The sequence below is a fragment of the Anser brachyrhynchus genome (genome assembly GCF_964034855.1).
Source record: "Anser brachyrhynchus genome assembly, chromosome: 7".
In the NCBI taxonomy this organism is placed as follows: domain Eukaryota; kingdom Metazoa; phylum Chordata; class Aves; order Anseriformes; family Anatidae; genus Anser; species Anser brachyrhynchus.
This window is the reverse complement of record NC_137701.1, coordinates 36,647,051-36,662,887: the sequence shown is the minus strand read 5'-3', so window position 1 is coordinate 36,662,887 and position 15,837 is coordinate 36,647,051. Positions and strand designations below refer to the sequence as shown.

General features: G+C 35.3%; 1 protein-coding gene across 11 annotated transcripts in view; it reads left to right on the top strand.

Moving 5' to 3' along the window:
• LRP1B (LDL receptor related protein 1B) overlaps window positions 1-15,837 on the top strand; it is a 553,237-nt gene that overhangs the window by 295,451 nt on the left and 241,949 nt on the right. For 10 of the 11 annotated variants that reach the window (XM_080600673.1, XM_080600668.1, XM_080600675.1 and 7 more), the window contains 5 exons: window positions 244-387; window positions 2,614-2,850; window positions 7,861-8,041; window positions 10,983-11,202; window positions 14,003-14,192. In XM_080600673.1, coding sequence (XP_080456799.1) covers window positions 244-387; window positions 2,614-2,850; window positions 7,861-8,041; window positions 10,983-11,202; window positions 14,003-14,192 — 972 coding nt within the window. Of the gene's footprint in view, window positions 1-243; window positions 388-2,613; window positions 2,851-7,860; window positions 8,042-10,982; window positions 11,203-12,424; window positions 12,645-14,002; window positions 14,193-15,837 lie in introns of those variants that run through there. The other variant, XM_080600670.1, reaches the window with a different exon arrangement.

Sequence of the window (15,837 nt, the reverse complement as noted above, 5' to 3'; positions counted from 1 at the left end):
TCAGAAAGGAGTTATCCCATACAGCATTGTAGGCTTGATAGGCACAAGATGGTCTTTTGGATATATGCATTTGTCCACTTTGGTTATCACCTTAAAAAGTCTTTCTTTTGTAGTTATATCCTGTGGAAAGACTTGCCATGACAAAATATCCCCTTTTTTCCCATCTAAATTTTCGACATGTTGATGCATATAATTATCTTACTTTAACTGGATTTCACTCATGCTGTTTTTCACTCATTGTAGTCAGAAGCCATGCATGTGAGGTGGACCCATATGGAATGCCAGGGGGATGTTCGCACATCTGTCTGCTCAGCAGCAACTACAAAACACGGACTTGTCGCTGCAGGACTGGCTTCATCTTGGGAAGCGATGGCAGGTCATGCAAAAGTATGTTACTGAAATCAAACAGTTTGCCAGATGCTAATATTTCAGGGCTTAGTTACTGTGTTATTTAACATGAAATCAATAACAATGGAAATCACATGGGCTGTTTTCAGGTAAAACTGTTTTGTAACATGTACTTGACATTTAATTCATATACTCTTTTCATTCCTTAAAATGATTTGATTGGGGCCAGTTCACAGAAGTGACAAATTATACCAGGGATGCCGTTTAAAGGACTTCAAAAAATCATCACAAGTTACCAGTTTTACTCTTTTTTTAAAATATAAACTATGCGTTCTTACAATACATAAGTACTAAAATACTGTTAAATAGTTTCAGTCACCGTCAATTTTATACCCATACAATCATCTTACAACAATCTTAATGGACCCTTCACTTGAATAGGGCAAGCAAGGTTTCTTTCATAATACTTTCTGACAGGAAGCTTGATTTATGTGACTGTGATTATACCTAGCACAACTGATGCAGCTGACATGAGAAAAGGAAGAGATGCTATCCAGAGGTAAGTGGACAGGCTTGAGAAGTGGGCCTGCACGAACCGTATGAGGTTCAACAAGTCCAAGTGCAAGGTGCTGCATCTGGGTCAAAGCAATCCCAGACATGAGTAAGAGAAGAGAATTCATTGAGAGCAGCCCTGCAGAGAAGGACCTGGGGGTTCTGGTGGATCAAAAGCTCGAGGTGAGCCAGTAGAGCATGCTTGCAGCCCAGAAGGCCAACTACATCCTGGGCTGCATCAACAGAGGGGTGGCCAGCAGGGCAGGGAGGGGATTGTCCCCCTCTGCTCTGCTCTTGTGAGGCCCCACCTGGAGCCCTGTGTTCAGCTTTGGGGCCTCCAGCCCAAGAACGACCTGTTAGAACGAGTCCAGAGGAGGGCCATGAAGATGATCAAGGGGCTGGAGCACCTCTCCTGTGAAGAAAGGCTGAGAGAGCTGTTTTGTTTATGTTTTTTAGCCTGGAGAACAGAAGGCTCTAGGGAGAACTTACTGTAGCCTTTCATTACTTAAAGGGGGCTTATAAGAAAGACAGAAAGATGGAGACTTTGCAAGGGCATGGAGTGATAGGACAACTGAAAGAGGGTACGTTTAGATTAGATATTAGGAAGAAATTCTTCACTCAGAGGGTGGTGAGGCTCTGGCACAGGCTGCCCAGAGAAGCTGTGGCTGCCCCATCGCTGGCAGTGTTCAAGGCCAGGCTGGATGGGGCTTTGGGCAGCCTGGGCTGGTGGGAGGTGTCCCTGCACATGGCAGGGGTATGGAACCAGGTTCCCTTCCAGCCCAAACCGTTCTGTGATTCTATGAGTCTATTCTTGTCTGATTTCTTGTTCAAATGACATTGATTTAGTTCAAAAGAAAGGCATGCAACTAAATGCTTTGATGGATGGTGGTAGATAAATGTATTTGACCTCAGTCAATCTTCTCCCTGTTTGCATGAACAATTCCAGCAAACAACTGTGAGAGGCACTGGGAAAAGAACATATTTTAGACAATTTTAAGAGCTATGCTTATAGTATGAAGTATCTAAGGATATTTGTAACTATCTTTAAGGAAAGAAAATCACCTTAACAAATTTCAGTTATTTGTAATTAACCTACTTAATGAAATTGTAAAAGAAGAAGTAGGAAATATCGGTATCCATGTTTTGTATCTCAGTATGAAAGAAGTCAGCATGTCAATTTGTTATACTCCTTCCTATTTGAAAATAAAATAAAATAAAATTACTGTAACCTTTTGTTTGCTTCTGAGAAACTTCAGGTAAAAAAAAATGGTGTAATGGTGTTTTGAATTTGCTGAAGTTTACAGTCTTGTTAGATCTAATGATCGCTTCAGTCGTGGTCTACATTACCCTGATAGATCCTAATGAATTGTAAAATTAAATGTCTGCAGTGCTATATATGTGCATTTCACATTAGATGCATTAGATGCAAAGTTATTCTGTGATCTAGCATTTCTTTTCAGTGTGAACTTTTATAGAAAAAATAATTAGATGTAAGCAACTCACTGAAGTAATTTGTATTTTAATTAAGGTAATGTAATTAGCTAGATTTCTTGAGTTTAGATACCTTTGGAATATATGAAAGTTTAATTTTTGGTATTGAATAACTCTCCTGCTCCCCCACTAATTGTGCTGGTTAATTAAACAGTGACATTATGCACTGTAAAGAAGATTAGGCAGCATCAGTTGTTTATGTTTGTAATCTTTCTTTTGCAGGACCAAAGAATGAATTGTTTCTTTTTTATGGGAAGGGACGCCCAGGAATAATACGGGGAATGGACCTGAATACCAAAGTATCTGATGAATACATGATCCCTATAGAAAACTTAGTCAATCCTCGTGCCCTGGACTTCCATGCCGAAACCAATTACATTTACTTTGCTGATACTACCAGTTTCCTAATTGGACGACAGAAAATTGATGGCACAGAGCGAGAAACAATCCTCAAAGATGGTAGGCAATGCTAACTGATAGTGACATTCAGAGAATCTCACTCAGGAGAAGTTGAACTGACCTTTACAGATAATTTAAAACTTTGTTTAAATCACCCATTGAAAACAGAACCAAACTAGACCTTGAACAGAGTTGGAGACATTTTTTTTAGAACTTCCTATTTATTTTTCCATACTGCAGAAATGTTGTTTGGTTAAATTGCTCTGCTGCGAATTCTTTGTCTGTTTAGCCTATACTCCTACATTTCCACTGCATTCTTTCAGTAGGTACAGTGGATCCATAATGTAATTCTTGTAATTGTTCACTAATCTATCCAATGTCCTTATGAATATTGTGAGACTTTTTACCTACAACCTGTATCACAATGTGGTTTCTGGAGTTTATTCAAGTAGATTGGCAGAGGACGACTTTCTGTAGTACTATCACTTGAAAACTAATTAGGGGAAAAAAAAAAAAGTTATTTGGCTTTGTCTTTCCTGATGTATTTTTCCATGCATCTGTGGAAGCAACAGGAAAATCTAAACACTTTTGAGAATCTGAACTAAGATATTTGTACTGTATATTATATCAAGTAGAAAAACTATCAGCAGTTCTCTAGTTTCCACCTCTCTCATCATACTGTGCAGAATGTCCCTGGTCTAGAGGCACGTCTCTTCATATTAAATGTTATTTCACTAATCAAAGCTTTAGTTTGTCAACCCTTCTTTTTCTTTAACAGACATTTTTCATGAAAGACTGCTTCAGCAAGATGTAGCTACTGCCTCAGTTGAAATACATTCTGCAGTAATTATTTTCTAGTACTCAAGAAAAAAAAAAGCAGTATGAATATCCATCTTGCTCTTCATAGAGCTTAATGTCTCTATTTGTAAATTGAAGCTTGAGCCAGTGAAAGTAACTAAAATACTATTGCCTTAATGCAGGGATTTTCATTCCCCATGATTCATAACCCATGTTTTAATCCAGCTGTCTCAGAGGCAGCTCTCCCATTTGCAGTGCTGTGGTGCTTTTTTTTTGGTATAAGATCTCTCTACAGACCTCAAAGTCTGCACACAGATAGATCCCTTCAGGAGTAGCTACAAGGAGCTTGGTGATAGCATAATAACGAATGGCTGTCTGAGTAAATAACGAACACTCAGCTGCCAATCTGGTAATTCTTCACTGTGAATATGGAAATGGATAACATACATCACAGAACCTCTACTGCTGAACTTTAACAAAACAACACACATTTCATTTTACAACAAGCTAATCCAAATGTGGAGTACAGGTAGAGTGGACAGTATATAGACTTAAACATTCACGGTCATACCAAAGAGTATCCTTGCTGAAAGGTGTCAGACAGGTTGAGCTTAGTCTAATCAAACATGCAAACATGAATAAACATTGTATATCAAATCAGCAACTCGATGAGATTCTTTTAAATAATGTTTAACTTTAATTTCTACTCTTTATAAATACAACGTAGCAAAATGCCAAAGCACTACCAAAAGAGTTGTGGTTTATTTGATGATGTATTTTTGGTGTTCCTAATATTTAAAAATAAATAAAATCAGTGTCATTCTTTCCTCACTCATTTTCCAGAAGCTTACATTGTTAGTTAGAACTTGATGTATTTTCATAACTTTAAAGAATGTTTAAAGAACATTTGTTAATGTATTTATCATGATTTTAAAAATTAATATGGCCTCCAGCCATACCACCTCAGCTTTTATTTCTGTCAGCTCTCAAGAACTCAACAGGGATAGATTAAATCGTTCCTTGGTGGAAGGCTACTAGAGAAAATCAGGTGTGTCAGGAGGTGGTTTAATATTTGCTCTGTACAGCATGCTGCTAAGGAGCTCTATCTGTGTCATTTCTCAGATGAGAAGTTGTCATTTTTTGTGACTATCAGGTTTTGCAAGAACAGATATGCTAGCTCAAACAACACTGTAACTCAGATAATTACAGTTTGCCTACATGAGAGCCTGATCCTACAAGCTGTTGACTGGCAATTGAGAACGCTGAGCACCTAACACTGCTGGAGTTTGATTTCCGATACAGCTTCAGCTGTGATTTCTTATTCTTCACTTTGGAAAATAAACTGCTGTGTAGTATTGATAACTATTTGACAGCCCACAGCAAGACCTATCCCAGAGTTGGCAGCACAACTGCAATAATAGTGTACTTTCATCAGCAACAGAAAATGCTGTAATAAAGGCTTCAGACTTACTTTTGAAATACATTTTTTAAATTTAAAAAATGGAACAAACCAGAATTTTTTAAAGGGACTTAAATATTGTTCAGTTGGACTGCCACAAACACACACTCTCCCTCTTTTATTCTTCTTGTTTTAAAAAACAGTGCTTTGCCCCCCCTTATGTTATTTGAGGTCACTGTGAGCCTTAATGATTTATATTATTCACTTGGAAATATTAGCAAGGATTGGCAAAGGCTAAATTTTTGTTTAAAAAAGGTAACAATAAGTCTACACAGATCTTTGGAATCTATCTATCTAGCTGGTTGATATACAGAAGAACTATTTTAAAAAATGTATATGCTTGTGTTATGTGTAGTATTTTAGGCAATATTAGTGCACATGATTTAACTGACATTAATGGAGCTAGGCCATTCTATACGAAACTATATACTGTGCTTATAATCTCTTATACATTTAAAACCGATATGGCAAATTGTTGCCTTTAGAAATATGAGTTTTTAAAAATCTTATATTTGTATTCCTCATGTTTAAAGTAAAAAAAAAAACTTTAAATATGAAAGCTTTAGATGTTACATATCTTTAATTCCTGTTAGAACAGACAAAAAAAAAAAAAGCTAGCAAGTGTTAAATACATCACAGCTTTACATGCATACACCTCCATTTACATACATCTCCACAAGTGTTTAAGTTAACATAGGCAATATTCTTGGGATAGAACAATTACGCACACTAGAGAGACTTCTAATCCTAATCCTGAACTACTCTGAACCACATTGTTAACTTGTTCAAGACAAGCAAATTCATTTCTCAAATACTTTCATATATAATTCCATGGTATTGACAGGATTTTTTTATTATTTTTTTTAAAGAATATCTCATCTGTATATTTCTCTTTATTAATCTGTGCTGTTTGTTCACTGCCATTGTACTGAGGGAAAACAGGGAATATACCTTTTTATATCAGGGGATACTGATAAGGGAAAAAGTTCTAAATAATATTACATGGCTGTCATGATATAACTTTTAGCAGGCTCTTACTGAAGCATACATATTGAAATATCTGTCTTAATAAGGGGATTGTTATTTTTAGATTTGAAAATACAGTGCACATCTTTACTATATTCTTAACATACTTCAACGTTGTATTTTAAATGCATTTGCTTTTTTTTTAAGGAAATAGTTATAAAATTTAGGAAAAATGTTATTTGAAAGCATTATGTCTCTGCTAACTTGATAGGGATATAGTGACAGTACAACTCTCTGAAAAACATTGTTCAACGAAAGGGCTGTGAAGTCACTTGTCATGTTACAATGCTATTGAGATTATAATGACACCTTTTATAGATGCTTTTATTGCATCCAAGTGTATAAAAAGCCCAATATTTCATTTTGGGGATAAAACTCATATTTTATCTTGGTGTGTTTTTGATGGTACCCTGTACATTATCTATGGGTTATAGTAAGCAGTAAGTTTTTTGCAGTCTGCTAAATAAGTTATGTATATTGTGACTAGGTAAAAGTGTCTTACATTCCCATCCGTTATGAAGAATTTCACTGGTTTCTTGTGGGGAATGGGATAATTTATTAGAGCTATAGTCAGTAAAGGCATTTGTGGTCTAAAAAAATAGTATTGGTGAAGAGTTTGTCCCAAGGAAAACAGGTCTGATCTGTTGCAAAAAAAACCACCTCATAGTTATGCTGAAATTATTAAACTTATTAAGTATGGCCTTTCCATTAGTGCTTACTAATTGTATTATGGGGAGACATCTTGTGTGACGAAATTTGAAAGTTTTAGAGTACTGCATTACCCCTGCACAATGTTGTTGTCGTAAAGCTAACTCGGACTATCAACCTGAGCTGTGCCAAATCATGTAGGAGTGACTGAGGACGAGGATAAGCGATTCCACCCAAAGTTTTACCTCAGAAAACTATTAAAGTGAGCAACGCTTTGGGAAGGCTCTGGGGCGGGCGGCAGTCAGGTAACCACTGGTACTGCCACTAGGGCCTCTCTCAGGTGCCTCCTGCTGCTGGTGGCCGGTGTTTGGCTCGGAACAGCCCCGAGGTGCTCACAGCCAGACCCCGACACCTCAGGGGGGCCCGGCAATGGCAGGGCACCCCCGGCTGCCACACGGCGGTGGGGTGGGGGTGACAGGCGGTGTTGAAGCATTGGTTGAGTTGGGATGGAGCAAGCAAAGTGTGCCTGAAAAGTAATGGGATTGTCAAGGGCTGCTTATGTGTAAAGGTGTTTTGTGGGTGCCAAGAGGTGGGGGTGCCGCTGGGGCATGCTGTTTGTGTGTGTATTTTTTGCTGTGTTAATGATTTGCTCCTGTACATAAAAATTACTCAAATTGTTGTGATGTGCTTTGCATGGTCAATGTATATACAATGTGTATTTTGCTTATTTTTTAAAAAATAATGATATTTTGATCTGGGTGAAAACAAGATTATTTAGATGGAATACTAGAGCTAATCCTGGAAGCTTCTCCTGACTTGGGTGATATAACCATTTTGGGATAAAGTTAAGTAGGATTTTGTTAAATAGTGTTTTCTCTGAGTCCGATTACAGTTAACATATGCAGGGCTGATGGCCTAATACACAAATTTTATGGCCAGTAGGTTGTTTTCAACAAAAATTAATTCTGACAGACACAGCAAACTTCAGTATTGTAATTCAGCAAATATAATTAATCCAATAAAATAATCTAATTTAGCTATATTTACGATATATTGCCCATTACTGACATTAATGGATAGTGTTAGAACATGAATGTATAATATTAATTTTTTATTACTGCCCCTCCCTTCTCTCTCAGATCTCGATAATGTAGAAGGCATAGCAGTGGACTGGATTGGAAATAATCTTTATTGGACAAATGATGGCCACAGGAAAACAATCGCTGTAGCCAGACTGGAAAAGGCTGCTCAGAGTCGGAAAACTTTGCTGGAGGGTGACATGTCCCACCCTAGAGGAATTGTTGTTGATCCAGTCAATGGGTATGGAGTAGTCTATCATGTTTAATTTATATCTTTATAGGATAAATACAGGATTGAATTTTGCTTAGGATGGGTCTGTAAAGCCATATGGTAGTCTAAAATTCTGCAGTAGTCTAGTCTATATCTCTAATTCCTGACAAGAATTCTTTCCTGAAGCCTTGAGAGGAATGTGTATGCTCAGACACAGCTCAACCTATGTCAAGTTAATTTGAATGTGATTCACCTTGTGCTTGAACAAATTGAGTGTATCAGACCTGTATGTATTTTTAATATTAGGTGAACTCTATAATACTCTTCTTTATTTCTCTCTTTTTAAGTCTCTATTTCTCAAGTTAATTAAAACCATATCCTTGTACACATTAGTTTACAAAAATAAATGAGACAGGTATTTTTCATTACTAATATAATTGGTTGTGATAGGCTGCATAATAAAAAGAACATTATATTAGTGTGTTATGGTTGTGGTATACCTAAAAATTCACTGATACATTTATTCAGAAAATTGTCACTGAGGAATGATTTAGGCAGGTAACTCTAGTGTGGCTGGATTGATTGCTGTTTTTCTAGTACTAGAATGTATTTACACTATCAGGTTTTCACTTTTGAGCTTGTCCTTGAGGAATGGAAGTGACTGTGGACAGGCTACAATTAATTAAGGTCAGATAATAAGAATGTAAAATCAGACCACAAACCATAACCATACCTAAAATTACTTTGTTAAATTTTCCAGCTCAGTAAATGCATGACACAGGAAATAGTGTATGAAGATGTATTATCTGGAAAGGACTATTATATAAAACACTTCTCTAATAAAATAACTTGCCCTTCATGATCATGCTTCTCATGGAAGCTTTTCCTGAGGGATAACATTTATTATGGCATTTTAATTATGTTTAGAAAATATTAGTCTTGATTTAACCAACACAGAAGTATTAACTGCATTTTGAGATACAATTAAAGCACATTAATGTAAATGTCCATTACTGTAAGCATGTTTTAGCTTATGACATGATAACTAGAATAAGTACAGACAAAAAGTTAATGGAGGAAAGCTCATTAATCGCTCTTTATCAGTCATGTAAATATGTGTAAAACATATTTTGGCCTTCAATATAAATTCCATACTGACCTGTGTCTTTCCTTGAGCTTTACAGCATTTATAGGTTTTAAAATTCTGTGATTAAATGTAGTGTTTTATAAGGTTTATAAGCCTCATGGATCAAAAATTTGTTTATGTTCTTAGCATATATTTGCAAAGATACTAAAAGAACCCAATACAACCTTCTTCATGTTAGAATCATGTTAGATAGAAAAGAAACGAAAGATGTACACCTGCATATCTCTAAATCTGTGTAATGATGGTATAACTTTATTTTTTTCCAATTTCTTACATAAAAAAAAAAACAACAAACTGAGAAAATTATTCTTAAACGTAAAAGTGATGTGAATAAAATGCTTGACCAGTAGATTTGAAAATGTTTGCCTGAGCGTCTTTTAATCTGAACGGATTTGTCAGGAAAACCGTTTTTTTCTTCATTTTTTTCCTTCCTTTGGAAACATGGAGACAATCAGGATTAAAATTCCAAGATTTTATTCTTTAAAGTAACAACAAATTAGGTGGATTGGGATTACAGAAATTATTTCAGAAACTTTGATTTCAACGGATTTATGATTCTAAAATTAGGTGAGATGTCTAAATACCTAAGAAGTCATGACACCTTTAATACTCAGAAGTAGGACCATATTTGTTTAAGAAACATATGATGTTTTTATTCTATTTAATGCTTAATAATGGCATACCTATACCTGGCTTTAAAGTATGCATCTGTTACAAAGTAAGTATTTTCCTCATATTAATGTTACCTTCCATCACAGGATCTGGAATGCTGTTTAGGGGCTTCATAGATTACATACTGGCTTCTATGTGTTTCTTTCCATGAACCTGTGCTTTCCTTTTTGTAAGAAACACGTGGTATTTCTTAGCATATTTGCTACCCTCGGCTTTTGTATAAGTTCAAGTTATGTATTTTAAATTGTTGAAATCAGAATTGTCACCAGCAAATTCTGTAATAAGGCATCATAAATTCACTAATTCGATTAAAAAAAAAAAAAAAAAAAAGTAAACACAGGGTGTGTTTGTAATGGCCAGTAGAGTGTCTCAGAGAACTCATCTGAGTGAATACAGTTAGATGACTTACTGCAATGTTTGCCTGATTTTCCAGAGTAGCATAGGTACTTATTTTTTGTAGTTTTGGTTATCTACACTGCTGCACTTAAAACTACACTAAAATTGCCTACTAGCCGTACTAGAGATTTTTCAAATACTTCTTCTAGACATCTAGTTCTAAATATTTTTGTAAGGGATAGACTGCTCATAATAGTTTCAGAGTAATTTGGCTGCTTTCATGTGGGATGTGAAGTTCACAGAACATCAAGGTTATCCTGTAGCTATTCAACTAGAGTGCAACTAATGTATTGAAGTTTTTTGATAGTATTAAGTATAATAAAAAAATCAGATTTGCATCGTAAAGGCAAATTAGACTTGGCAACAACAAAACAAACAAACAAAAACCCACAAACTACACAGCAATTAACGTTCAAATTTCATGACAAAGTCAGTAAAATGCTGGTTTAAAAATCATAATTCTGGTGCGATTAAAAAAAGGTCCTAAACAATTCTTTCACTTCTCATGTCAGTCCATTTGGCATTCATGTAATTCATTACAACATGAGAAAAAATCCTTAAGTATCATTTAGCAGCATCCGGTATACATGGAAAGTAAATATCTTTATATAGCAGTGGAAAAGACATGCAAAGACTTGCAAAAGACAAAATTGCTCTGGCTTGTGGGTATACTGTTCCAAACTTCCGTTAAAAGTCTACAGTATTATTCACATGATTAAAATGGTATCTAAATGTTCATTTTTTATGATTTCATAGCTGGATGTATTGGACAGACTGGGAAGAAGATGAAATAGATGACAGTGTGGGAAGAATTGAGAAGGCATGGATGGATGGCTACAGTCGGCAGATTTTTGTAACATCAAAGATGCTATGGCCAAATGGTTTAACTCTGGACTATCATGCCAATGTGTTATACTGGTGTGATGCCTATTATGATCACATTGAAAGGATATTTTTGAATGGAACTGACAGAAAGGTAAAAGAAAAATACTGCTGCTTTGCCACAGGCGTGCTCTTTCACTGGATTTTATTGTGTTATGTTAAAAATACTTTTCAAGCTTTTTAAAGTCTGTGTAACCCTGTGGCATGTCCAGTGTCATCTCTGTTGAAACAAGCGATGTTGGCAGTCTCCTGCAGAAGAATAAAATACAGCTTAAAGTTTTCATCTTTACTTTAGAAAGTGACACAAAAGTTGTTATTTTTTTTATTAATATATTTTTCTCATGTGACAATGAATTTCATCTTGATTGATCCACCAAACTACAGAGAGCTTTTCAGTTAAAAAAAAAAAAAAAAAAAAAAAAAGTCTTCTTTTGACTCTGCCAGAGCGAGGCTTTCATTTAGCTTTACTGCTTTTGATGAATCTCAGGACCTCATTTGAACATTTGTGGTACTATGTAGAGGGGAAACACTCAACAAGTGCAGACAACACTGGAGAGAGATTGTTTTAGTTATTACTAATGGCTGCATTAACTAGATACAAATCTTTATAGAAGTCCTATGTTGTTTTCTAGAAGGAACAAGCACAGAACAGACATATGGAAAACAGCTGATGCTTTAGACTGGAATCTAATCATACGGGGGAGGTTTAGCCATCTATTTCATAAAATTAGTACCTTGACAATTGAAATTTTTCCTTTAGTGTTAATAGAGAGTGGCAGGCATTAAGTCCTTTTACTTCTGTGTAAAGGATTTTTTTCACAAATTCACTTGTCCTTTATTCATGATTCCCTCCATATGATGGCCTTAATAGGACCAATACGCAGATCTCTAGTACTGAAAATAGTGACTGTAGACACCGTTCTCCCTGGTACTACACCCTGTGCAAGCACATATTGCTTTTAAAATCATTTATATTGGATTATCTGCTCTTAAACCTGTATCAATGCAGTAGTGTTGCAGTTTGTCACAATAGCTAGGTTGGGATTCACATTTAGTGCTTATACTTTTGCTCCAAATCCATTATGGTCCTGTAATGGAGGGGGCAGGAAGGTAAGTGTACTGGGAGCAAGGCAATTTTAATCAAAGATCTTTGTCTACTTTCCATGTTAGACTTGTTGGAAAGTTCCTGGGCAGAACAGGTGTAAACAAGTAAATGCAGCTGCCATGAATTACACATGGATTACTAGTGAGAGATGCTGTTTTTGCCTCCTGCTGTAACTGCTGAATAATAAGAAGCACCTGTCTTTATAGGCTTTATATTGAAGTGTCACAGAATTCTTCTGTTGTTGGTTGTTGTTGATTTTTAAAGGTTTCCTTATATAATCCTGTGATTTAAATAAACTTTAGAGACATCTGAGTAAATTGTATGCATCCAAAAATAACTAGAAGATGCTTGCTCTGGATGCTGGGTCCTTTGTTATTTATTCCAGGATTTTCTGGTTAAAATATAACTGGGTCAGTAGCATCTTTAATTCTGTAAGTGTTGGTATAGTGAAGATTTGGGGGCTTGGGAATTTCTAAATTAATTCCACCAGTAGTTGGTGGATTAATTTTTATCAAAAGCAGTTAACTGAAGTGTTTTGACCATTAAATAAATGAATAATAAATAAATACATTCCAAAGCCAAATAGAAAAATTGAAGGGGAAAGTGAGATGCTGTTTTGTCACCTCAAAGCAGTTGTATTTCAACAGTTTATATCTCCTTATTCTCTTGGGTATGTGTCTCTAAATAGAGACAAGGTACAGAATCCGATGAACTGCTTCACTGTTTCTGGAGGCAAGATAGAAATACACTGTTGGGCATTAGTTCAAGGAAGTAGCCCAGCCAACAGAAGAATACTGGAACTTAATCATCCCAAACAGCAGCTGCTATGATGAAGTATAAAGGCAGCATTCCCAGAAGTAGATGATATAGACTTTTGCTGTCTTCTATGTCTTTCTAAATTAAATCATTCAAATTAATGCAATTTTCATAATGGTAAAACTTTTTTTTTTTTAGTTTTAATTCTGTAGGAAATATTTTTAAACTATTCTTCTTTATCAGATAGCTCTGTAGTTGTAGTTGTATTTCTTGTTAACGAGTCCTGAGACTAGAGCTATAGCAAAGACGTGGGTTTACATTCCTGCAGCCAATAAAATAGAGACCAGATTTGGTTATAATTTGTAGTTCTGTGTATGTTAATTAACCAGAGGCAGAAGATTAGTAGGGAAAAATAGTTTTTACTATTATGAGAATAAACTGTGGCATGTTTTGTTTTGTTTTTTAAGTTACCACAACCCCCCAAAAATGGGGAATTTAATAAGAAAAATAAAAAAGTAGTTTCTGCTCTTTGCTTCACATTTGAACAAAAATAAGCAACTCATACACACTGTTCTTTGCTTTTGGTAGAAGCAAGAGTACTGACTTAAAACCTAGTTGAGGTAAAAATCACTCCAAAATATGGGATTGATTGTTTATAGGAGAAGAGGATTTCAGCAACATTTCAGAAGGAGCAAATATTTGATATCTTTCACACATATCCAAAATTATTAGAAATGAACATGCTTCCATGATAGGGAAGAAGGTAGATTTTTACTGAACATAATAATTGCATGGTTACCTGCATTCCTGTGCATTATCCACTTAAAATGAATGTATATGAAGTTCTGGAGTTAACTGTTGCTGGTGCACAGAACAGCTTTACACTATTTAATTCATTGCATTAAATTGCTATGTCTGCACATTGCTAATCTCCTAATCTCAGTTTTCCTGTTTTCTGTTTTATGTTCTCTATAATGTATGCTAAGAAAAAATAATTATTTTAACCTTGCCAATGATCACTAATTAATTGCAGGTAGTCTACAGTGGGAAAGATCTGAATCATCCTTTTGGACTATCACATCATGGAAATCGTGTTTACTGGACAGATTATATGAATGGGTCTATTTTCCAGTTGGATCTGGTTACAGGAAATGTGACACTGTTAAGAAGTGAGAGACCACCTTTGTTTGGGCTCCAGATTTATGACCCACGCAAACAGCAAGGTATTAAAAAGATATGATTCTTCAAAGCTCTGTTATAAAAGGATATTTTCCATGCTGATTATGGCATGACAAAGACACTTCTTAATATTTCAGTCCATTGATGTTAAAACTTATCATCTTATACTTATTAAAAACAGTGGGCCAAATCAGTATAACTAACTGTATTTCTTCTGTGTTTATTACTGTTTTCCTCATATGTGAAAGAGACACTGAAAATATAAGACAGAATGGATAATATGTACACATTGGCTCATACACATAAAATACTTTGTTTAATTTGCTTTTTCTTGGGTAAGATCTCCATCAGCAACATATGACTTAGTCTGCTGAAAGTACAAGGTGCTGTTATACAGAATCCAAGTCAGTGGCCTGTGAGAGTAGTGGAAGAGTAGGTGGTTTATGCTACTTGTGTCAGTAGAGAAATGAGATAAAAAGCCATAAAGTAGTATGGATAGTTTAGAAAATGCACACAATTTAATTCACATTTGTATTTTACTGAAGAAAACTTTGGAATCCATTTACTGCATACAGAATTTAGATAAGTGTTGAATATTTGCTTTCTTTAGTGAGAACATATTTCTGGTTAATGTCTGCTACCAGAGATTGAAAGCATGAAACTAAACAGGAATGAGTATAAGTAAAATACTGTTTTAAAAGTGGGCTATGTTAAATATTAATATCTTTATAGATCTCAAAAAGAAAAATGTCGAGCCTATTGGGCTATCATTTTTGACACGTACAAGTAGAACAGTGTTTCCTGTCCCACAGTTCCTACAGAAAATCAGAGACCCTCAGATATTTGCAGTCCTGTAATGTTTGATCCTGTACATTAATCGAAAAAGTAACAAAATAGAAATGTCACCATTTATCCCAATGCTATTTAGTACAGATACAACTTTAAGATGTACTTTGCTCAGCTGTAATAGCCAGTATATTAAAACGGTGCAGGTTTTTTTTTAGGTTTACAGGACATCTCACAGGTACCTTGTCACCAGGCTTAAAATTCAGCTGTATTTTCACAGTATCATCACCAGTATGCAGCAGTGCTTGTTAGAACACCTGACAGCTGTCAGTAACTTCATGTGAACTGCATATGGCTTTTGGGAAGGAACAACAGGGGAAAAGAAAGCAAAGAAATAGCAGATGTGTTCATCAAAGAGTAGTGTAATGTCTGCATTGAATTCTGTCTGCCGTGATCTCATTATACTTCTAATTTCTGTTTCCTTTCTCTTTTTTTTCTTAGTCTGCATTTGTAGTCACATTGTTTGAACATGTGCAACTGCCGTTATAATTCAGACCATTTCTATATATACTGTTGGATTTCTTAAAACTACTACATTCATGGCAATCTGTCATCACATGTAGATGTGACATATTAAATAGTTTCCAACGTTTATTCATCTCCTAAAACGTGAGATAGAATGCTGTGAGCTAATGATGTAATTGCTTTTTATTCTTACAAGTTATTGCAACCTGTATCTGAAATTATTTTTATATTATAAGCTGTAGTAAACAAACTATGAGAATAATGTTTCCCTAAATGGAGAGGATAACAGTAAAAGGATCTTCAAATGCTTACATACTCAAAAAAGAAAAATAAAAACAAATATATAAACAAAACTTGTTCTAGCACGGCTGTTAGTTT